This window comes from Mauremys reevesii, linkage group 20, assembly GCF_016161935.1.
Source record: "Mauremys reevesii isolate NIE-2019 linkage group 20, ASM1616193v1, whole genome shotgun sequence".
NCBI lineage: Eukaryota > Metazoa > Chordata > Testudines > Geoemydidae > Mauremys > Mauremys reevesii.
Window position 1 is genome coordinate 15,448,968 of NC_052642.1, and position 26,190 is coordinate 15,475,157.

At 36.9% G+C, this 26,190-nt stretch overlaps 1 protein-coding gene across 3 annotated transcripts in view; it reads right to left on the minus strand.

Moving 5' to 3' along the window:
• Positions 1-26,190, minus strand: part of NLK (nemo like kinase) — a 106,865-nt gene that overhangs the window by 11,550 nt on the left and 69,125 nt on the right. For all 3 annotated transcript variants that reach the window (XM_039507354.1, XM_039507352.1, XM_039507353.1), the window contains 4 exons: positions 14,372-14,478; positions 12,402-12,487; positions 11,300-11,509; positions 8,571-8,672 (listed from right to left, as the gene is read on the minus strand). In XM_039507354.1, coding sequence (XP_039363288.1) covers positions 8,571-8,672; positions 11,300-11,509; positions 12,402-12,487; positions 14,372-14,478 — 505 coding nt within the window. The remainder of the gene's footprint in view (positions 1-8,570; positions 8,673-11,299; positions 11,510-12,401; positions 12,488-14,371; positions 14,479-26,190) is intronic.

Consider the following 26,190-nt stretch of genomic DNA (forward strand, 5'->3'; position numbering starts at 1 on the left):
TTTGGTTTAAGTGACTTGCATTAGCATCACAAAAGGAACTGTGCGCCACAAGCAAGGATAGAATTCAGTTCTTGGGGGTAGTGTTCAACTGCCTAAACTGAGACCCTCCTGCAATCCCTGCCTCATTTACCACACCCCTTCGATTTCTGCTGGGGCCCTTCTGACTACAGCCTCCTTCACTACACACCCTGGTTCATCCCCAGAGCAGGTTCATCCTGTGCACCGAATGAAGCAGGGGCCCTAACAATTAAGTCTGGTTGTTCTAAGTTACCTTGCTGATGTGGTCTGCGTTTGTTTAATGATGTTCTATTTCATTAAGTTTGTTTTTTTCAAATTATAAATATTAATGTTGTCAACTTGTTTTGTGACTTTTTACTCCTCATAATACTCTATGTATTATTAGACTCTCTTAGTTATTTGTTGTTTTTCCAAAAGCTCCCAAATCTTATGCTGGCACTTAAGCATTTCAGACAGGGAGGACATCTTTTTGTTTGTACCCTAACAACCAGCACACTTTGGAGCACTGGAAAAATAAATACTAGCAGTTCTTTTATGGTTAAATTATTTAGGTACCATGGTGTTCTGAGCCAGGATAGAAATCAAAAAGATCATGTCCCAAGACTATCAAAAAATTCCCTCCTACAGAATATACAAGAAGTTCTATAGACTGAATCCATTAATATAATTTACTTCCATAGCTCTGCTGCAGTCTATAAACTGTTTGAGCTTCTCTCTCTAGTTTATAACACTGGAGCTTCCGAAAGGAACCACAGCTTTCATTTACTGTTTAATGCTCCTTTGTAGAAATTCTTGATGTCATTAATCTCAATACCAGTGGCAACCAAACCTATACGGTACATTTGCCTACAGACTTTGAGAGTATTTTTCTAAAAGCTTCTTGATTCATTTATTTTATGAACATTTGTGCAAGTTCAAACCTGCACCTACAGCTGAAGTTTAGTAAACTGCATCATTTCCTACACTGTTCTAATCTCTGTGTTTTTCTGTTTTCCCTTCTAAATCCACATCCAGCCCAACACAATCAAATCTCCAGGCATACAGTGGTTTTACAGTAGTTAGAAATAAGCAGGCCAAGAATCACAGTTTAAGGAACTCTGAATTATATTTTTTCAGCAAGCTCCACCTTGTGCTGTAGTGAAGTACAGCCAGGAGTAGCATGTCAAAGGTAGTTACAATAACTCAGCAGCTGATCTGCACTCCAAAAGAAGACACTCAAATACTAGTGGTGCTAGAAAGTGGTATTCGTTCCAGTTATTAAATGGAGAGAACTGTCAGGCTCATAATTTCTTTAAATTGTAGGAAGAGAGCGCCCTGCAGATACTCCCACATGCTTCCTCATCTTGTACAAAGAAATGGGGGAGGGGGGGAGAATCTAAAGTTAGAGCAAACTGTATTTTAAAAACTAGCTAATTCAACTACGATCCTTCTAAGAAAGGCTTAAATACTTTTGTTTAAAAAAAACAACAGGAAAAGGAATGTAAAATGTTTCAAGAATTCAAAGGCTCTAACCATGTGGGTATTTGAAATAGGCAATATTTGACAGAATTCTTTAGAAGAATATAAAACCCCCAAACATGATTCTACAGATTATACCATGGCAGTGATAAAATAAGGGATAGTTTGCCAACTCCAGACTCTTAGGTCAATCCAACGGAAATCTTCAAGTCACATAGCTTCAGGACATTTTTCTTCCTCAATGTGCATTCAGAAAGCTTAACAACAAACAACGAAAGATCTTCTGACTCCCAGTTCAGATGCAGCCTTATCTGTATCCTGTCTCACATTGCCATCATCCAGATTTTTTTAAATTCATTGTTTCCTCTGTATATTTAGTAGTTTAATACAATAGAAGCCAGTTTTGCCTCCCATCAAACATATTAGCTCATAGCTATGTAATTCACTTCTGTCTGTTTTCATACAAGCCTTTTTTTTTTCTTTTTTTTTTTTTTAACACTTTAATCCTACAGGGTTTTGGCACTTCTCGTGTGTTCATTTACTGGACAGCAAGTAACCTTCCCTACATCAGGGATCTGAAGGAAAGTAAAAATCTTCTTAGTGATAAGTGCTTTAAGCAAACTGATTACACAGATCGAAGTTCACGGTCAACATTTTCTTCAGTCTCTGCATTATACCTAGTCTCTGCCACACTGATATCTAGATACCAATTTAGTAAGATTTACTTAAACTTCCTGATGGGTGCCATTTGAGAACAACTTTTTACCCTCAGACATTCCCTGCCCCATAAGCCTCCCTTAACTTTTAAACGTAGTCTCTGGTAACACCAATAAGATTTAACTGCAATTACTTATGTTTTCAAATATTTAGTAGTTCCCTCCCCACAGACAGATTGCTTATCTCCTCTTCGCTTTTCTAAAATCCTGGCAGAAATACTGCCCTAATGTTTTTAAAAACAAAGTATTATGATTCTGTATAATGTCAATTTTAAACAGTTAGCCACTCACTAGATACACTGAAATGGGCTGCCAACTAACTATTGTCTCTCTCTCTCTTTCTTTAATTACACAGCCATATCAGTCTCCCATATCAAGTACTAAACTTCTGTACCTTAAAACACATTATTCCTATCATCAGATCTATGCATGGAAAATAGATTTTTGGACCACACTCATTTCCTTTTTCTTAATGCACATTAAATTTGATTCATAGAGGGTCAGTTTCAATTCTCTTATGCCAGTCTTCCTGAAAAGGTATCAATAATTCAGTTAAGAAAGTGTTCCCTCTCTGGTTGAAAGTGGAGGAAAGCCTGTACTTGGAATCAGTTATTCAAGACCCATTTTTTCTCCCCTCACCAGTAGAAATTAATGAAATTCTCGTGAAATGGGTAAAGAGTAACTCCTCTAACGTGTAGTGGAATTTTAAATTAGGAAGATGAAGGTAGAGAGAAAAGCAGCTTCTTAATTAATTTTCACAGATAAAAATAGAACTGACCCCTTTATGCAAATCTAAAAAGCTGTATTTTCTTTAGAAAACTGCATAGACTAAAATTCCTTCTTTGAAGTTTGTTGCTCTCAAAGCTTCATACACTATCATTTTCCTCCTTTTTAAATAGTACCTGTACATCTGTTTACTTCCCATGCAAATTCAAAAAGCACTCTCATTGCAGGAGACCTAGTGAGTGCAGGTGTTGGGAAGAGCCATTAGGACAGGAAGGGTTATAAAGAATGCTCCATTAATGTGTATGATTAATTGCTATTGAGATGTGGGAGGAATATACTATTCTGCTGACAGAGAGGACTAAAATATTCTGCCTAGAATATAACCAAGCAATTGAAAGCCAGCTACTGTATTTCTGGGACAATATTAACTGAAAGGGTTAGACTCCAGAGTAGGTGTGAATGAGTTAAAAGGATTTACAGGATTGTAATAGAACTGCACCAATGGTTAATTGATATACTAATGCAATTCTAATGCTTTGCATGAATCTGTCACAAGTTGCTTTTTCCTCTTTAGCAAACACAAATAGATGTATGCACACAGGTCAGATTTTGTGACACTATCTTTTTATATATGGAAATGTTGTTAGTATCATATTAAATGCACAACTGAATTGTTCTAAACCTACCCATTAGGGTCACTAGACATAGATTTCAGTACTTCTCAGATATAAAAATAACTTGTTCAAATGGAGCCTATGCTACAATTAAGTTTTGTATGACCGTAGCCTCTCAGGGACCTAGTCATAGAAAGGCCCTTATTGTGCTAGGTGCTGTACAAACAGTGGTGATGTGGTTACCATTCCATAGTATTTGGTGTTCTCAATTCATATGCAAGTGTCCATTACACAAAAAACAATATCACCAGTGGCATCAAGTGTAACTAGTTTGACCCATTCATTTAGGGCAGAAAATAAACTAAAACGACACTCCTTCACTCCAGAAAAGACTGTGTAACACACAAGTGAAGAGTGTGCTCTCTCTCCCCACACCCTACTCGCTCCCCCACTCCAGGCAGACTGTAGTAGCAATTTGTCTTTCTCCTTCTTCTCCCCGCCCCACCAAAGAGTCTGGCTGTCTCCCACATCTGGTGCCTCAACAAATCACGTAGTGATATGTAATGAGCACAATGGTCAGAGACCAGGAAGAGTCCTAAACAGAGGTGCCGTGGCAGGAAGAATTTGGTAGGAACAGAACTTCTTTGGTGTTGGTCACCAGGGGGTCAAAATCCAGGCCCCTTCAGTAAAGAAAGAGGTTGAAGCCATCACTGAAACCCTTTTCTTGCTAAAAGAAAGCTCAAGGATGAACTGGGCATAGAGAAGGAACTCCTGGACTCTTACTTCTAGAAGTAAGAGGGTCAAAGCTAATGCACATTACTGACAGTGAGCATTGTGAGCAGGCTTATACTGCCACTGACTACGTTCTGTGTATGAAGAGAGGACTTTATTCCAGTGCTGTTGGTCAATCACCTTCGGTTAGCAGTAAATTCACTTTTAACATTGTTAAGAAGAAGAACGGACTATAAATGTGTGACTTTCTTCCATACTGAAGGAATTATATAAATTTATATTTAATCCAGAAGATGGCCCCTGGATGTTTTATTACATAAAGCAGTTAAGTCTTTTCCCATTTATCATGTATGCTGATTAAAAGCAATGTATGTCACAAAGTAATTGCTAATTTCCAACAGAATTTCTTAGTTTTGCTATCTTGTAAGACTAATTAAGAAACTGGTACAATTTAACCCTTTAAAATTAGCATCACCACCTTTTTCTAAAACCAAATTTTACAAATTTAAACTTAAACCTGAAATGTACTTGAAGTTCTAAATATAGCTAGAAGAATCATCTTATCAGAACCTTATCAGACACAATATAATCCCTCCAGTTTTCACACGGCAAAAGCTCACACCAGCACCAGAGTCAAGAGTGAGTTTTGAGAACCTGTATAGTTTTTCATGGAAACTAGATGGTATTTTTCCTGACTGACACTTAATTGCCTTTTTCCCCCCCTCAAAGGACTTTTTTTGGGGGAGTGCATGGAGGGGGACTTAGGGGGCAGAAAAATCTGAGATTTTAAAAAGCTGCATCCAGTACCATTAAAGATATTCAAACACATTTTGAGGACTAAAACTCATCTGGTTCTGTAGTGTCTAGACTGGTTTAAAAAAAACAATTCCAAACTCCTTCACAAGTTTGGTGATATCTTGTGTTTTGAACACTTATTTATACAGCATTTTTTTAAAACTGAATTCCTGAAAGGATTCACACGGGTTGTTTTGGGACAATTCTTTGCTGCTACCAAGTGAGCCTCACTCAAATATTTAATTAGAACTATTTAAAATTTATACCACTTGCTAATTTATGCAGAAGTATTATTTCCATAACATATTGGTGTTAAGTGTACTTGCAGTGTTTATTTTCAATATAGTGCCAGGGATCTTCATGGCCTCTTTTACAATATGAGTTAATACAACAGGTGCGAGTAGTCTACTTTACAAAACCCATCTGTGGCAATGTGCAACCATGTATTTAAGAAACCGGTGAAAATTAGGGCAAAACTAACTCGATTTGATTTAAGCCCCCTGAAATGGAAGGTGCTACAGAAGTGCACAAGTATTTTTAGTACACATGGAATTTGCTGATACAAAATAATATAAAGGCAGCTCCTAAGGCATTCAAACCAGAATATCAGAAAAGCTATCATTTACACTATATAGACAGCAGGTGGTGATGTGTCTATTTAGGTATTTATACTGCACACATTCATGTCAGAGCATAGGATCTGATGGCTATCAAGTCCCCCATATCCACGTCTTAGTTACCGGCATTAATGTCTGTATCCATTCTGCATCAATGTCACAAGGACAACAGCTAGCACAGTACATTACACATACCTATAATATTTAACTTACTACATCACATTGAACATGCAGGCAACACAGCAATAAATCTCCCTATTCTGTTGCTATTATGCAGTTCTTCTGATGTAAAATATCAGACAGGCAGATTCTGCTGAGGTGCAGAAACTTTTCTCTGAGAGTGGGGTGGCACTGCTATGCTTGGCATTTACTATTCTCAGTATTAGCTACCTTCAACTAGACAGAAGTGGTACTAGCTTGTAGTTAAACATGTAAATAGAAGTTCAATTCCTACAGAGGCTGTTAAATTTTATTTAGCTCCCATCACTCTGTGTCCAACATTATCCCCTGAAAAGCAAAGTTCATGGATACAGAACCTCTCCCACACCATAAAACTCATTCCAAGAACAGGTTTTGCTGTATCTAACTTTCTATGTACCACTGCTCTCAAATTATGTTTTATAGTTAAGTACATATCAATGAAGCATAGCAATTGTTACTATGAAAGTTTGGAGAAAATGACAAACACGTATTCATGAGGAACTTATCTTCCTCAGTCCTTAGAACTTAGATATGGATTCATGGAATTCCTTAAACAAATTATGAGCCTGATACTACAAAGAATTAAGCACATATGCTTAGCTTTACTCATGTGCAAGCCATACCAGGGGTTCAACAAGAATTGAAGAGCCCATAAACTCTCTCTTGTATTATTCATAACCCACACACATCCCCGTCCCCTTTTTTTTAAACCCTAGAAATACTCTCATTTTTTCTATCAGTTTTGAAATTGGTAATTTTGGTTTTAAAGCATTTGAGGAATGTCCTTGATCTTTTAAAGTGTACAGTCCTGTACATTTTAAAAAAAATGGATATTAGACAGTGTCTGAAACAGTAGTTTATTTTCAGTATTTTGCTTACAGATACCTTCCTGAGATTCAATGTATGTACAAATCCAGACAAAGCACAAGAAATGTTCTAGAATTAACATCACTTTATAATCTCAAAGTGCTGTACAAGAACTAGTCAAGCCTCTTACCCTTCCTGTTACTACCCCATCGTACAGATGGTATAAAGAGACAGATTAAGTGGCTTGTCCAAGACCAGTATCAGCACTGGGCTTAGAACTCAGGAGATATTTATCTACATAACACCACACTGGTGAAGCATCTTGGTGTCGTGGATTGTACATGATTTGCACGCAAGAGCTCCTGAGTTCTGATCCCAGTGCTCATATGAAGCCTGACCAGTGCTTGTACAGCACTTGGAAACTGTGACACAAGGGATATAAATGCTTAGGACTTAAAACTATTTTATTTTTAAAAGGTCTGCATTTAGAATGCTGGGTATAGGTTTGCTCATAACTTCTTGTGATCCGGTGCATCTGTAAGCAAAACATAGAAAATAAATACTCCTGTTTCAGACCTGCAAAATAGGCAGTCTAATATTCATTTAAAAAATATATATATTTTAGAAGACTAATGGACATTCGCCTGAGCTGTTTTAAAATAAGCCATTTTAGTTTGCAAACTGATAGAGAAGACCCTGAGAGCATTTCTACAGTAAATATAAAAAATATCCCACAATAGTGTAGCGGCAACTTGGATTGAACATGGTTAGGAGATAGGAACTCCTGAGTTACAATTATGTAGCAGTGTATCCACGAAACACTAATTTCTTTAGTATTATTGTTATTGTGGTATGAACTAGGCTCTTCACATTTATACAAAGAAAGAACAAAGAAACATACATATATCAAATTTTTCAGTGATATAAAGTATACATGCCATGTTTTTTGTTCATTTTTACTATCTGTCAGTCAACTGATGGCGTGTTCTGTTTCCACAGAACCCGATATTACAGGAGGAAAAGACCTACTGATCTAACCTCCTATCAATATAGAAGCGTCTCAGCAGCTTTCTGAACTATACTATTGATTTTAATCCATGCCTCTCCTTACATCCTCCTTTAAAGTAACTGTCATGATGTGGCCTGTCCTCCTAAAATTGGAAGATTTTTGCCCATGCCAGTCAGAGAAATATTTGTGAGGTTGCAGCCGCAAGTGCAATTTACAGATGAAAAACTGCTTTGTCTCAACAGCATTTTGACTAGCTGCAATTTTGATCAGTGCTAATCCAAGAGCCATCTTGGGTAAATTCAGGATTGGTTAACAGGCAGAGGCAACATGTTAACAGATCATGTTAATGAATACAGATGGGTGAGATGCTTACATAAATTATTTATAAAAGTACAGGTGACAAATAGGAACCACAGGGAAGAATGGCAGGTGGTGTTTTTAAACTTCCGATAACGCCTTGCATAAAAGTTACGTTAATTATTTTTGGTTTTCCCCATGAACTTCTTAGACAGGTTTATCTTAATAAAACAGGGAATTTCACAGAGATGAAGCTAATACTTTTACTGTACACGATGTGTACAAAATAATGGATCCATCTTTTACTGTATTGTACGGCGTCTGGCTTTTTTGTTGGCCTGTTAGTTACCAAGATGGAAAGTTTGAGGGGGGAAAATCCCACACAGAGGAAACACTAAATTTATAAACTCCGAATGAATGACAGTTTTGAAGAGGGCAAGAGCAGGTTCAGTAGACTGTGCATGTGTGCACACACACCAATGAATTTTATATCTCTATAAAAATTCATTCATATATGTAATGCGTGTGTGTATGTGTATAAAATGAATGAATGAATGAATGAATGAAGTGCAACTCATACCTGTTTATGAGGACCCCTGAGTATGTGCGCCTTGGCGCCTTCACAAGCCGTCCTCATTGCTTCCAGTGACGGTGTTCCCAATAGATCTGTGATCAAATCCAACTGTAGGTGTAGAATACGTACATTACAGATTAATTTCAGAGATATGCTTATCTTTGAATTCACACAAAGCTGGAACAATGGATTTGTAAAGTCTGATTCAGTCCGAAATAAGCTTCTAAAGTTAAATTTTACTTTTAATAAACTACGTAAGTGCAATCAGTTTTAAATAGACACTAAAATAAAACTAGATTAATGGCAAAGACAAAAACTATTCACTACCATGTTTGGGAGTATTTAGTGTAGGTTTATGGAAATGTTTTATTGTAATTTAAAAAAACTAGATTTACTCTGTTATAATTTTTGAAAATACCATTTAAAATCTGTTATGCATACTACAAACTGAATGTCTAGTTTTGTTTGAATGTCAACAGTACACCTCAAAGCAGAGCAACGAAAGATAGGTAAAAACAGCCACATACAAATGCACATAGATGGCAAAATATTTTTCAGTGATAAAACAACTTATGATCAGAACTACTATGCAAAGTATTATATAAAGTCAAATTCCAGTGCGCTCAAGTGTGAGAAATTCTTATGTGAACAAGAGTGCTTAGGCGTTTAATGTTACTTTAGAGCAAAGAATCAAAACATGAAAAATGTCTTTAACAGAATCTGCTTTAGTTTTCTTTTTAGATTAAAGGTTCATCAGTAGATATTTAGGCTATGTGTATTCAATTTTGTGTAGCCTTTTCAAATTAGATGTTCTTGAACTTAAATTGTCCATTAGATAAAGAATGATTTCATCTCCTTTGTAGAACTGCTGATGTAAAGAAATGGTGTTCAATTACCTGAGTGGTGAATTTGTTTGGGAGGCAAGCATAAGTAAAAGTAAAAGGCCTGCCCAGGACCCAGGGAAGAGTAGTCTGGTTTTGGGTAGTGGGAAAGCAAGTTAATTGTATGGGAGTAGTTGTTAGTATTATTGTAGTGTCAAGGAGCCCCAGTCATGGACCAGGACCCTATTGTGATAGGCACTGAACAAAAACAGAACAAAAAGATATTCACTACCTTATACACCTTAGATAATGCCTTGTTTTGAGTTTGTCTTGTTAAGTTTGTTTTGTTTACATGTCTTTATTTGTGTAAGCAATAAATACTTATAGTAGGATTTTTTTTTACTCTTATTGCCCACAAGAGTGTGCCTGTACATGCATATTTATGGTGGGAAAAAAAGACATTGCCAAATGCCAGGTAAAACTTCTTAGAAAAAGTCAGTGGGCAGATTAGAACCCAAGTGTCAAATGTACCTATATGACCATTATGCACTTCAGCTAATGGATCAACTGCAAAGCTTTCCCTGCAGAGTAAAGCCATTATCATTGTACAGGCTAATATGGATGACAACCCACTTTGACTGGCAGTACAAAATAGGGAAGTGTGATTATTGCTTACACACCACCAAAGCATTTGTTGCTGTTAAAGCTGCCAGTCCCCTGCAAATATGAGATCATTTCCTACTCTCCAGCAGAGATCCCAATCTATAAAGGTGCCTCTTTGCACACACAACACTTTTGCTTGGTGTTGAGTATATGTCTAGCCCCACCCCAACAACAAATGATCTTTAAGTATAGTACTGAAGCAGTAAAACAAATACCTATAAACATAACCAGATGGGGGAAACAAGATAGCTCGTGCATTAGGGTTTTCTTCTTTTTGAAATTGGGGAAGTATATATTGTAAATTACCCAAACATAAGGGTGAATATGAAACCAGCAATACCACTGTGGAATTAACTGATCAAATCCTTAACAGGTGTAAACTGATGTAACTATCGGCTTCAATGGAGCAATGCCAATTTACATCAACTGAGGATCTGGCCCATGTCTGTAGTTTCCCATATCGTTAATATTTAACTATAACTTTCTCCCCTTAACCATATTTAACAGCTCAGGGGACACAACTGTCAGACTTTCATCTTTAAGCCACTGGGTTGCATTCCTATAACATCCATAGGTACGCTGACGTTTCAGTGGCCGATTTTAAATAAGTTGATGGTCTCAGTATAGTTCCTACAGGACAGCTGTTCACACCACGGAAGTCACCACTACAGATGAAACCCTTGTTGATGTGTTGCATCTGAGACTATCACCCTCATCTTGAGAATTGCTTCTTCCAGAACAAGGCTGAGGAACACCAAAAGGCTTATAAGGCTTTGTTTGTTTAAAAATCTTATGTTTAACGATCTGAAGGTTTCAGTGTTGGGGGAGTATTCTGATCTACTGTTTAAATTCTTTTTAAAATCATGAATTATATAACAGATCAAAATATTGTTTAAATTCATGTATTCTGAACTCTGCTAAAACAATCCTGAAGCAAACTGACCATTAATCATACTAATTGCCAATTTTATTTTTTCTAAATTAAGTTGAAATGCAGCAGTGTGTACATAGTATCAGCATGTAAATATCAACTGAAACCCAATAGTTTTTTTTCCTTTTTGCTAAATGTTGAAATCTGTTGGTCTCAGTTAGATCACATTCACCTTATTTCAACACAGACCAAATTGGAAATTTTTTTGCCTACGTGTAAAGCAGGTGATACAAAAGCAGGTTTGAGGTTCAAAGGTGGTGATTTCAAGGAATTCTGTAGGACACTCTAGTGAAGACTTTTACCGTGAAGTTTAGTTATACCTGCTGAATGGGACTTTGGGCCTGAAACAATATTCTTCGGCCAAGTAGTTCTGCAAAGATACAGCCCACAGACCAAATATCAATCGCATTGCTGTAGTGACGGCTGCCCATCAGGATTTCCGGAGCCCGATAATACTGAGTGACAACTTCCTGAGTCATGTGACGAGATTCATCTAATTCTTCCACCCTGGCCAATCCAAAATCACAAATCTAAATTGAAAAGGTAAATAAATAAAAAAAAATTACCAAAATACTTAGTGCATTTCACACAGATATGTCTTTAGTAACAACGTATAAAATCCCAAACCAGCATTAATTGTTTTTAAAAATCTGCATATTGCAATAACTGCATAAGCAAGCTTTACTTTTTCTTTTTTTTTTTTAAATTAAGTGTTTGTTTTGGGAGGGCCTATTATGTTATTTAGTTGCATAAATATTTAAATACCTAAAATATCTAAAATAATTATTTAGATTTTCTTGAAGTGAAGTGACAATATATTTTTCAGCTGGCATTACGCTGTTATTGTTATTGTTCATTCCAATACACATTTCCTTTTTTGATAGTGCTCCTTAAAGATGTCAGCAGTGAGATTTGGCCTTTCCTGTGACTACAGAGTGCGGCTATTCTTAATTTTTTTTAGTTTATTTTTTTTTATTAGGGTAAAGGAAAAAGTAGCCAGCCAAGATTTTCAAAATAAGGACCTAATTAAATTAAAAACAAAGAAAGCTGGTTTAATTACAGTAGGGCACATTTGCTTATCCTTAAAAGTATAAAAATAAATTAAAGGAGAAATCTCCAGCATTCACTGCCACCTTCATGGTGGCAATGTGTTACTGACAGTGCTGTAGCAACATGTTACAGGCTTTTCAAAACGGCTAAGCACACAACAGTTCCCACTGAAGTCAATGGAAAAAAAATTCTGTCCATATAGCTTTACTCTTGTGGTATTTTTTGGGGGGTGGGGGGGGAGGTGTGGGGCTACTTTTACTTATGAAAACACTTAACTGGGGAAAGATTCTATTAACCGACAAATCTTTTTGACCATGACCCCTGATATATAATGAACTGTACAAATTTTAAATAAATAAATGTAGATACCACCTTAAGAACACAGTTGCTGTTCACAAGTAGGTTCCCTGGTTTAATGTCTCGATGTAAAATCCCAGCTGAATGTAGATATTTCAGACCTGAAATATTAAACAAAGTAAATATATTCTCTACTATAATCTATGACTGAGGACATATTTTCCTGAAAGGCATCATAAATCCTGAACCTGCAAAGACTTATGCATCTGCTTAACTTTACACACTGCTAGTAGTCCCATTGACTTTAACTCACTACTTTACTACTCAAGAATGAAGTTAAACTTATAAATAAGTCTTTGCAGGATCCAGGTCATAGAGAGCAAATTATTTAAGCAGACATACTTTTCAACATACTTTCTTCCTCTGTTTTCCTATAAAAGTACCCATATTACTGTATAAAAATTATTATATTATAAACAGTTCTTATAAATCAATATATCTATTTCAATTACATAATTTCTGAAGCACTAACATGTAATTGAAGTATAACTAGAAGCTTTTAAGAGGAGTGTTCAAGAGGAAGTAGCGTGAGGCAGTACAATATACAACACAGGTTTTAGTTCAATGTAATTATTTTACAGCTCACAGTGCTGTGATGATTTTCTGTTGTTTATTACCTTGTAAACTGGTGGGCAGATACACCAGCCGTGGAATGTAAAATAAAGTTCCAAACTACAGTTTAGCCCAAGGCTCTTTATTCAGGGCTAACTTTATTACTACAAAAAATTTCAAAACAAAACAAAGCAACCCAGAGCATTTGGTCACTGCCACTAGAGGCCTTTCAACTTTCATCAGGCTGGGAGGGGAGAGGACAAACCATTCCCATGAGTTATCCCCCTCGCAGCTGCTTCCCCTGTGCTTTTAAAGTCTCCATGGTCGCAACTCTGGTCCATTTTAACAAAACAAACAATTCAGGAAGCACCTCACTAAAGCTCATCATGGAGTAAGCGTCCATGAAAGGAATGATGTCAGTGTGAAGTTCACAAGGTACTGGAAATGTAGCGGACAAAATGGGTAGTGCTGGTCAAAGGTCAAGTGACCAGGGCAGATAGAATCCAAAATTATTCACAGAGCTCTCTGAAGAGGCTCCAATTGGCAGCATTACATCGTCATCTTGACGGAAATTAAAGTTGATGTATACTACCACTTACTCTAAAGCCAACTCACGACAGGCACAAACACAATTTGTCCTTCAGAGGGATAAACCTTTCCTCTGGTTCTACAGGCTTGGCTGGGGGACAGTACCGCCTTTGGATGTGCTTTACACCTCCTTGTTCTGACATTGCTGAATATAACCCAATAACTATTTTTAATCAAGAAAAAATGGCTTCTGTTTATTGTCACCTGATTTTCATTGCGGGTGGGGAAAACAAAAAGAACACATGGAAAGTGAGGCAGTTTAGAACTGATTACAAGTCAGAAGTCCAGCTCATTAACCTGAATCAGTAATTTCCGAATCCACTGAAAGATCTAAATTTATAATCAGTATCATAAGATTATTTGTACTGAGTCAATTTTCGCGGCCATTTCTACAACTATTTCAGTTATGTCGTTGTACAATATAGCATCCTATTTAGTTCTGGCTAAAATGTATTCACCAGATAGGATGGCCTCAGGTGTCTTTTCTGCACCCTAATTCAAAAGGCACTTTACTTCACAAGATCCATCGTTTAAAAAAAATCAGTGTTGTGCTTCATTTTTTCAGTAACCATTAGAAAAGTCATTCAGGTTAAAACACAAGGATGGCCACCTTTATACATACAGTATGCTAAAAAAGCAGCAAGGCCAAGAGCTTCTTGTATACATTTGCTATTTTTTCAAAGACAACATTAAGTAACAAAACAATTTATTAAATATATCTTGTTCTACACATTAGTGAGGCAAGTCTTGGGAGTAAAAGCTCAGAAACTACGAAGAGAAAATTACCAAGTAAGAATACACCACTTAGTTCAATATTGTTTCATCAATTTTAAACAAAAGTTTACCTCTTAAAATCTGGTAAAGAAAAACTTTGACATGATCCGAGCTGAGTGGTTGAGGAGAGACGATAATCTTATGGAGGTCACTCTGCATCAATTCGGTGACAACGTATCTTCAAGTTATTAGTTAAGGAAAGTACAGAAAGTGAAGCATATAATCCATTTGAAACAGTTACTCTTGCTCACAAGAATTTTAAGTCTTATAGCTCAAAGCCGTAGAATAACAAAAGAATAAAGCTTCTTGACTGATATAATAGAGGTCAAATCTCCAGACTTCCACAAGAATTACTTGACAGTTTAGTTACAAGAGAAAACTTAATTACTGAACAAAGCCACATTTATGCTTATGTGTATACATTACAAAACTATTTGAAAGCCAAAACATGGTTCATGAAGGAGAAGATGCCCAGTATTAATTTAATCATATTTTAAAGCCTGTAATTTTGGGCTCAAAATTCTTATTAAATAATAAATTACATGCGATTCTGGTGGCCTCATCTTAACCCTTAGTGGAAATTTATCCACATCACATAACCAGACCAATTGATAGAGGTCAATACAGTTGGAAAATACAGCCCAAGCAGGGGTATTGTAGGTCAGTAGTGCATTGCTCTTATAGGAAGTTTCTACAGTGCATTGTGCCAGCTCTACCTGTAGTATCAATATTTCACTTACACAAGCTCCAAATCTCCTTCCATGCACACACATACAAATCACTGGTTGTAAATCTCTTTCAAAGTTCTAATTTTAAAAAATAGCACCTCTAAGCCACCAATTGGTGTGCTGTCACACACACAAAGCAACAGGTGTAGGAGCCTGCTGGTGATTTACAACACTAGCTGAACATTCCAAGTGCTGTTATTCTTGCTGACATCAATGTAGAGATGTAAATTAAGAAGGGGGACATGTCTGCTCAAAAATCGCAAAATACTGTCTTTCACAAATGGAGACATACAGCAGAGGGACCACAGAAACAACATTGTCAGGAAATTGATGAAGTTGTCAATTTCCTGAACATGGGGGTTATGGAGAAAAAAGTAACTCCTAAAAACCCCCAAAAAGGGTACCTTGGCTGCTGAGGATAGCTGCTCACCACATCAGATATATCTGCTTACTTTACTGACACATTTTTGCTCACGTGAGCAGCAAAGAGCAAACAACTGAAAAGCAAGTTGTATTTTATTCTGCCTCCTGCATCAACAAAATTGCCAGCTAAGAACTGATTTGCATTCTTTATTATTGATGAGCATCTGCAATGACGGACAGTCTGAAGCAGAGCCAGTATGTCTTGATTTTCAAGTAACAAGTTGAATTTCTAATGCTGACGGTTCCGAAAAATCTTATTTTGATGTATAAACTGAGCAAGTTTGATAAGAGAATAAAGAAACATACTATGTTTACCCAGCTGCTTTTCAGGGGACAGCCACATTCAAAATGAAAAGGGAAATTCTGGGATTTTCTTTACTAATATACAAGTAACTTAATGTACTCACTGTTGCAGATGATCAGTCAAATATTGTGGCCTTATTTTCAATACATTATTATTATTTATATTATAATAATGTCGAGAGCCCCAGCTGTGGTTAGATAGTAGTGGTGGGCAGAGTACAAACACACATTTAAGAGATATTCCTTGGCCCAAAGAATATACAATCCACATAGTCAAAAAAGGTTAGGAGGGGAAACAAAGGCACAGAGAGGAAGTGCCTTGCCAAGGCCACACATCAGGTCAACTGCAGAGCCAGAAATAGAGCATAGGTCTCTCAAGTCCCAGTCCAGTGTCTTCTGCAGTGAGTCACACTGTCTCATTTGCAATTCAAGCTAAGAGAATTGCAATCAGCTCTCCTGTGCTTCGAGGTATAAGCTGATGCTCTGCAGGGGACAGGAACAGCTCAACTTCCACCCACCAGAATTCAGCACTGCACAATTGTGAGGGGCATAATATTTTTCCTGCCTTCTTCTGAAGCATCGGGCCACTGCCAGAAGCAGGTTAACAAAATGTATGGACTAATCCAGAAGAGAAAATTCTATCTTTCACACTTGACACTTTGACTTTTGGAAACAAAAATCCTTATGAACGAGACATAATCCAGTAGCATTCCTATCTGCTGTGCACCAGCCATGGCAATTCTGTCAACTCTGCACCTTTCACAGTGGGATTTTCAAAAGTGTTGACCCTAACTCTGCAGCCACTGAAGTCGATAGGAGTTTTACCAGTGATTTCAGTGGGAACACCATTAAAGTCAATGCTGAGTTGAGTGCTTTTTAAAAATCCCACCTTTAACCTGTAAAGCCACTAGATCGTCTGTGCATCCACTACCTTAATACTTACAGCTAGACTAAATCCTCTGCTAAATAACTCTGCAAATGACAGCAAACTAACTGTGAGATAGAGTTCAGAAAGATATCTAAGCCAGTAAACTGATAAACAGACAAGCCTGGTCAGGAATTTCCACCCCTTCTTCTTACCACTCCTTGGTTAGTGAATCAGCACAGTTAAAACCTCATGTAAGATGAGAATGACCCAGTAAGATCCTTTCTTCCCCAGCCAAATGATTGCTTACCCCACCAACCCTATCTGTTGCTTCATATAAATTACCATTCACTTCATTCCTTTCGAGTATCAAATTTTTTAGGTCCTCTATCTAACCAGGTTTTAGACATCATCTAAAAATGCATTCAAATTTTTTAACTGGTACAGTACTAAAACCTACCAAGTTATATTTAATAAATTAATGACATCTCACATAATTTTCTAACAAAAACTTCCCTAGAACTTCTCTCATAAATGTAACCCAAAGAGAAGTTCAGCAACATTGCAATACAATAATTTTTAGTTTAATAAAGCAGTTTCCACTTTGCAAAGGCCTCCTTTTAATAGTTATGCCAGCTTTTTTACATTTCATTTTACCTGCTGGCTGCAACTTATCCTGAAATTCTACAGTTTCCAATAAAATATTCAAAAACCCAAAAGCAATACTGTGCACTTTATTATAAGATTTCTGTTTTGCTATACCACAAATCCTCCTAAATCTCAATCCCTAGCATAATGTCTCCCAGATGTCTCAACTAGTTGCCATGCCAACTAAAGCCGCTTAAATTAAATGAGGGCCTGAAATGGCACCTGCACCACTCCAGGTCTGTTGCGCATTAAATAAAGCTCTCTTGACAGGGGCTCAGAGGTGCCATTAACTTGAACAGCAGCTATCTGATTATTGTGTCTGGATAATTTAATGAGGATCTCTAAACAAGAGTGAAAGCAGGACTTGCTCAGTGTATCTGTCTTTTGCAAATGTGGCAGCCTCTTAAACAGCTGGTGTCCAACCAGGTCAATGTCTTTGCTTAGGCCTGTTAATATTTAGCTAAAATAACAGGCTGTGTCTAAAGTTATGGGATTTCAATAAAATATTTTAACTGATACTTGCATTTTTCCTATTTAAATTGATCTATAATATATGCTGGCCAGTAGGAGGTCACTGGCGCTATATTACACAGCTAAACTGAACATTACAACCAGATGAAAATTGCTACTGACAGCTGTAATTAGTTAAGTAGCCGTATAAAATTAGAACTACAAAGTGTACCAGTTCGCTTCAGACAATTATAAAGGAAAATGCAGAGCACAATAGACCTTCACTAATTCACACCAACTCGGAGACCCACCAAAATTAGTAAATTTTGCAAATTGAGAAGAAAGCAAACAAAAACCAACAATATTGCATGAAAGTGTACTTTGTTCCTTAGATGTATTAACTTAATTTCAATAATGTATAAACATATCTCATGTCCTATAGTGAAGGCTATGTTTTAGTCACAGGTATTTTTAGTAAAAGTCATGAACAGGTTACAGGCAGTAAACAAAAATTCACAGCCCGTGACCTGTCCATGACTTGTACTATATACTTCTGACTAAATCTTGGGGAGGGTGGTGGCCTAGGGGTGCTCTAGGTGCTTGAGGGGGAGGGGCGGCCCAGGGGGCCCTGCGGCTGCGAGCAGTGGCACATGGCCTGGGACCTGCGCTGGTGCTGATGTGGGGGGTTTGGCAGGGCTGGCAGGCTCCCTACTCAGCTCTGCACCTCCCTGGAAGTAGCAACATCCCTCAGCTCCTAAGCGGAGGCACAGCCATACAGCTCTGGCACCCTGCCTCCTTCCTAAGCACTGGCTCCACAACTCCCTTTTGCCAGGAACTGCGGCCAATGGGAGCTGTGGGGGCGGTGCCCGCAGGCAAAGGCAGCACGCAGTGCCCCCTGGCCATGCCTCTCCTTTAGAAACGAGGGATGTCACTGCTTCCAGGGAGCCCCCCTGAGGTAAGCACCGCCCAGAGTGCTCACCTCCTCCTGTGCCCCAACCCCCTACCCTGAGCCCCCCTCCCAAACTCCTGCCGGAGGGGGAGGGGAGAGAGACAGTGGCCTGAGACTGCCCCAGCAGTGGCTGGGGCAGCCCCTGGGCGAGCCGCACAAGTTGCTCAGGCAACCCCCAGGTCAGCCGTACCAGAAGTTATGGAAAAAAATCACAGAATCCATGACTTCTGTGACCAACTCGCAGCCTTACCTATAGTATATTGACAAGAAATCTCACATTTAGGTTGGGATGAGACGACCATACTTTGGCCAAGTTATGGGGTATGTGGATTAGCAGACTATGAATTAGCAAGGTCCTGAGGAAGTAAATGGTGAAAGATGTGTTCAGCTGCTATGTTACCATGGGAAAAGGTTTCAACAGTTTATTTCTAACCAGAGAAGTTCTTATAATTTTTACATTTCAGGATGCCCTTTGAAACAGAGATGGGAATTCTCTCATTCAGCCACTTTAGCACATTAGGATCACACTAGCCCAATCTGTGGTGCCATATCTGTTTCTTCTTGCCACTTCCCAAATGCAATAACCCATTCATCATAATTCTCCTGTAATACACTTGTTTCATATTAATATCAAAGTAAGAAAAGGCTGGCCTGGTTAAGAATAGTATTAGAATTAATGGAATAAAATCTCATGAAACTTATTTCTATATATCCTCATTTATAGTTAAAAATATGCTGGCATTTCCTCTCAACCCATGTTAATTATTAACTGGCAGTGGAATCACCATCTACTACGTAAGGGGTGTTGTGGGCTCTGTTCTTCTAGTTGGCAAGACTAAAATGTTCAGGACTCTGTGATGCTCAGTAAAAACCACTAGTTTGAAAACCTCCTATTTAACTAGTGGTATAATGAGTGAAGATTCACTCCCTGAAGGCATGGGAAAGGACGAGATAACAGAACATGGCCTGTGGTACTGCGATAAATTACACCAACTATTTTAAGATTTTCTAAATCCTCTCAATTATATAATTATTTGGACTCAAGATTAAATTAATTTGATGTTTAAATGGGAAATTCTTCAAGTGCTTGTATTACTATGCACGTGTTGCAGTTTACAGCTTTGATACAGCACAGTATGCATGTAAGGCTTCAGTACAACTATTAAATGAAGCCATGCATAAAAGAGGAAGCAATGTAAGAAGCAGTACAAATTAAGGGGAGAAGTATTTTTATGGATGACCTACTGATACACCAGTTACTACTGATTTTTTAAAAAAATAAATACCTGCAGACATTTGGAATACAGAACATATGATATTGAGAAAGTGACAAAATATTGTCAAGTATTTCTATACAAAGCTAACATTAAGACTTTCCACATTATGTAATTTGTATTTGCTCAATAACAAAGTCAATCTTGTAGTCACGATTTAAGTCAAAGAAGTGATTAATGATAAATGATGCAATAAGCATGGACCTTGTGTGCGCGCGCGCGCGTGTGTCGGGGGGACTTATGGTCAAATAAGTACTTGATGAAACAATTGACTAAATAAAACTACACTCATTGTATACATAATCTGCAACAGGAATAATGATCCAATATTATGCACATTAAAAATAAACTTCAAGGTTAAAGAAAGAAAAATCTGTGTTTAGTACTTATTCAGGTGATGGAAACAGGACTCCTGGGTTCTGTATGAATGGCTTGTGTGGGCAAGTCAATTAAGAGTACTTTGGATTAGCCTGTAAAATGGGTATATCATCATCCACCTCATAGGGATATAATGAGGATAATTTGTAAAGTACTCAGACCCTGAGATCAAAGGGACTATATAAGTGGCAAGTATTATTTAACTTATCACAAAACTGTCTCTTATTTTTAAAGCATATATATTTTTAACACTTTCAGGAAATTTTAGGTGGCTCCAAGGTGGCTGCTAATGAATCACCGTTTTGTAAAAATTGACAGGGGTTACTGTGACTAATGTTCATGTAATTGATAAGTTAAAGCAAAGAAAAATGTTGAAGCTGTTTTGCTTGATATTTTTCAGCATGTATACAAATCTCCCTAACTTTAGGCACATTTTCTAGACAGAAGCAGTTTCATATTCAGACAATACTAAGGAAAAACCTCACAAAACCAGTATTTGGCTATAGTAAAATAAAATCCCAATAAGTAGATTGTTTCTATAAAATGAAAATTACATAGAAAAAGATACAATTTTGTTCTGCTAACCTATTTTTATTTTTGAAAAACTATGTGCCATTAGCCAGTGCTTGCTCCTGTACGAACCCGTCACTTAGCCATTTTCAGTGGTGTCAGTGACATTCCTGCTGTAACATTCATGCAGGTGTGAACTGATATCACTGATCAACAAGAGGCCTGGTCAGCGGAAACAACTTCTATGGGAGGCTGACAAAAATTTTATGATGTCCATGTCTCAGAAATCTTAGTGCTTGATCACAATGCAAAAAGCAATACAAAATGCCTCTTTCTTGCATCATACTGCTGAATTTGATTACTGTCCCTTCTGAGTTTATGTCAGATCATTAAAACATGCTTCCCTTATGCCCATATAACTAATACGATGACAGAAGTCTGAAAATGGAAATTGTTTTCAACTCACGTGTCTGAGAACATATATTTTAAAAGCTGTACCCATTTGAAATTCTGTCACGATACTTCAAACGTCAACTTCAGGGTGGTCATAGATAAAAAGGTATATTTACTCTTACTGTTGGTTCAGCTATATAAACTTAGATACTTTACTAATTAGTAAATGACTGTATAATTGATCAGACAGGGCAAAAAAAACCCACACGACTTTGGTTTATCATTTAGGGTTAGACTCCTGGCTATGAATGTATACTTTTATCTGGCCTCAAACGATAACTCCTTTGTCAGTGTGGTGCGTTTGTGCACATAGACAGGAGGTTATGTTCAGTTCCACGTGACATTATCCAACTGGTATTCCAGCATTTGGAACAAAGGTATTTCAGTTTTCCTGACGCATAAAACAGATTTTCAGTCCATAGCAAAGGCCCTTCAAAAAATACAAAGGGGGGAAAAGGCAGACCTTACTCAGAAAATACAAAGGGTGGGGGAAGGCAGACCTTAGTTTATTGGTTTGGAAATATCACATTTTCAACAGGTGCAAGCAGAATGTCTATGAAAGAGGGGGAAGAAAGAAGGCTGAGTAACAATGAGGGAAGGAGAAGATAGAAATTCAAAAAACAAAAGACTACTGTATAACATTTTGAAAAGGTCTTGTGAAAGAATGAGAGGTCAGTGTACTCTAATAGGCACTCTGATAGTGTGACCAGTCATCCTTCTCATTGGGAGCTTGAATAATATTTTAAATGATGCATTTGTCCAGGTCATGTCTCATGAAACACTGTCAGAGAGCTCTTAAGACAGAATGGGAAAGTCTGCTGCACATCTCTTCCTGCAGTGCATCAATTCAGGTTGACACATGTGATTGACAAAAAGTGACAATATTGTTAATCTTCAGCTGCTTCTGGCATAAGCTTTAATCGGGAAAATCTTCAGAGAAAGAGTGACTAGAGAAGCCTGCAATAATTATTGGCGAAGAAGGAGAACATCTGTCTTTCTCCAGTTGCAGAATTCAATACTACAAAAGATTAGAAAGCAATATTCTGGACTGATACTAGAAAAGTGCTGTACTATTAATTCAGATGTTCCAATAACCCTTCAGTACTATACGGAGGGTATACAACTTCTTATTAAGACATTAGATCTCCATCTTCTTGACTTATAATTTGAGCTGTTATGTTGTCAAGATGGATTGTTCAACATTTGGAATCTTATGACTAAATATTTCACTCAACTATCTGGTATTTATTGTAGAGGACAGATTCTTGCTCCATATTTTCCATGGGGATTGAGTATTTTATTAGTAGATTCCTAGGTTTGTTATTTATATTATCTTTACATATATTCTTGTTTTGTTTTTATTTCTATAAATGTTATGCCACTTTCAGTAAAGTTTTTTAAACATAAAAAAGTGAAACAAAATTAAGTAATTCGTCAATGCAATAACATCCACTAAAATTAATGGTCATGAATCCTTGTAAAAAAGTTCATATTTAGACTGCTTTAACCAGGTAACTGACTGGCACCTGTGCATATTTTAAACGGATAAACATTTTATAAATGGGTATCTATGTCACCCTAACAGTTGGCTATGAGTTTAGGCATATCATACCACCAGAATACATATCTAAGCTTGGTAACAGCGGTTGGATTTCTGCACAACCTTTTTTTGTATACCATTTCCATGCCTATGGTTATGGGGATATGCCATCAACTCCAGCTCAGAAATGGATTAACGTTGAACAATCAAACATTGCTTCTACACCTGTGTAAAGTAAATTGTTACTGCTTACGTATGAGCCTTGGTGGTCTGTTGGAGGTTAGGTATGTGTAAAGTGGAGCAATATGATGAAGTCCGTAAAAAGCTTATGCTTAGGACGGCAAAGAGCACCTGCAGATCATGGCAAAAATGCTAAGTTTCCCAGTCAATAGCTTGGAGAGGCGTGCAAGGCACACATGTAACTTACCACAGAAGCCCATGTATAATTTCTCACAGGTAAGAGCTTTGAGTGGTACTTGCAGCAAAAACAAAAGCACAGTTCAAATTTTTATCCATGTATAGATGCTACAACATGGAAATAAACTGTGTAATGTTAGGAAGGTATTTTTGGTGCTATTTTCTCTATAAAAATATAGAGACTGGCAAATGCCTCAACCATTACCTAATGATGTCTTTATATCTGACTCCTCAGTAGGTTAAACTCGGACAATTATATCAATAAACAGGTAAGATATATTGAATGTTCATCAGAGATTTTAAAATGCAAAAACTTGCTTGTTACAAATTTAGGTAATTTAGAATATACAAAAATTAGAATTGTGTGTTATAAATAACTTATAAAAGTTAAACCTCACTAGATTCTATGTAATAAGAGGGGAACATCAAGATTATCCCATCTATTTGGCAGACCTCTTAAGAGAGGAGAAGTTTTCATGCTGCCAAACTACCTTTAGTCTAAGGATTTACATTTACATGGGACAAAGAGCCATCTCCCTAGAATCCTCTTTAGATACGAAGTACATGCTTCACAAGCAGTCACATTAGATTACTCTCATCCATAATATTTGATTACTATTAAATTAAATAAAGCATCTTCCACTAGCTAGAGGTAGATGGTTAATAAATGGGTTACATATAAAAGTAGAAAAGATTTGAATCAGACATGAAAGAATGAGAGTTTTCTAAAATAAACACTAAACTATATACATCAAGTCCAAATTACATATAATTAGTGTGTACTTAACTGCACTCCTGTACTAGGGTTCCTCTCAGCCTTCCTACTTTTAATCTTATGACACTACTTGTTTAATTGGAATCCAAATAGCTAAATCAACACATATCACTTAAGTTTTTAATAGCTATATCAAAATAGGACATTCAAACTGAAATAAGTATTAACACACAAATATGCCCTAAAATAACAGAAGTTGTGATTATAATTCATTTCATTATTGTGTTATACTTAGTTCTGTGTAGACCAGACAAATCCTTGGTTTTCAGAATTGTAAGGCTCCCCCCGACCAACAGTTCTGTAGTCAAACCCACAGCCTGACCTTCTATTCATTCCTTTAGAGGAGCAATCCAGTCTTTAAGTATTCAGGCCTTAAATTCACTCACCAGATGAGCTTGGGATTTTGCTTATTCACCAAGGAAATAAAAAGATTCATCCAGATTGTTTTCACCGACATCTCCCTTTCCCAGAAAAGCTTCTAGGTTCCGCATCTTAGAAGTTTCCTTGGCAAATGGAACGCATTTAGCATAACATTCAATGACATCTGCTCATTAAACTTCACGTTCAGCAGCACAGGTACACATCTGCAATGTGTGCTGTTACTGTACTTGGCAACAGTGAAGCAATTAATTCTACAAAACCTCAAAGGAAATTCATATACAGACATTAAAACAACATTCCATATTAAACAGAGTGCAACTAAAAATGGGTTATTAGGGATTCTAGTCCTAATAACCCATTTTTAGTTGCACTCTGTTTAAAAGAGAGCTTTAAAAAAAAAAAAAGATTGGAATGTTTCCTTTTACAAGAGATGTACAGAGGTTTAAAGGTGCATGCTAAAGTAGAGGGGATGATGATTCTGCTTTTTTCCTTTTTTAAACTTTAGAAATATAAAAAATGCCAAGTCTGGTCTTCCTTAGTTTTGCTGGCAGACTTCTTTTGGGGAGGCGGGGGGATTGGAACATGTGGACTGTGAAGTCTTACATCTTAAAAGGTAGGATGTTGAACCTTCAAAAGTTCTACAAGACAAGGAACCATTTTGTGAAGAGATTTTTACCCTCATTTTCATTATATGCAATACATAACAAGGGAAATACGGTACCTGTTAGTTTTCTCCCCTTGTGTCTATTAGCAAAGCCAAATACTTAGGTACGGCTCCTCCTTACCAGCAGATGGAATTTTTCAATGACATTCCAGATGTTTAGTATGGGCTTGCCAACGTGAAATCCTAAGTGGAAAACCACTGTAACAAGTCACTAAACTAATGACCAACCAACCTCTTGAACGAAATCTATGAGTATCAAATTCAGGTTGGACTGGCAATAAGTAAAGAAGTTACCATCTGGAAAAATGTATGGTGATATAAGGGAAAAGAATTGGCAGTCCCTGTCATTATTTGTTAATTTTTCACAAGGTCAAACACTTCTTAAAAAAATTCAAGTTCAATAAAAATGTATTACTGTTTCCCTGAATTGGACATTGTATGAATAGTAACGACAATAACTTCTAGAGCTATTTTCTTAAAAATAAACTGTTAAAACTTAAATGGACAACTTCAAGTTCACTTACCATTAGTAGAAACAGAAACAAGGAAAAAACAATCAACATATACATTGAAGCTCTCATACATTAATTTCACTTCAGTACCTCTATGGTGAGGGTCCTCAGTGTTCAATTGTTGCAATGGTTTGTGTCAGGAAGTTGACTCCCAGAACAAACGGGTTAAAATAATAAACTTCCTAAGCACCCAGAAATAATGAATTAACAGAATCTATGTGAATAAATAAATAAATAAAAATACTACTTTTATGTGCACTAAATCTATCTAAAAATTAAAACAAACCCATTAAAAGGTGTGATTTTAAAAAGCAAATATGAACTGGTGCATTGATTGTAACAGATTTTAACCAAGTATGCCACTTGTCGCCTCTGTAGGACAATCATTTCCCTGGAAAGGAGCAATCAGACCACAAGACAAAATAGTTTCATATGAACAATACAATCCAAACGTCAAAAAACTAAAATCAAAACTCCTATGCAGAGTTTTATAAAACACTGTCAAAATACACTATCCTTAAAATCAGTTTCATTTATGAAAAAATGAATGCCTCTGTTCTTTTACATATAGAATTGTTCAAAAACATCTATATAAAAGATTATGGTTACCCAATTTAAAT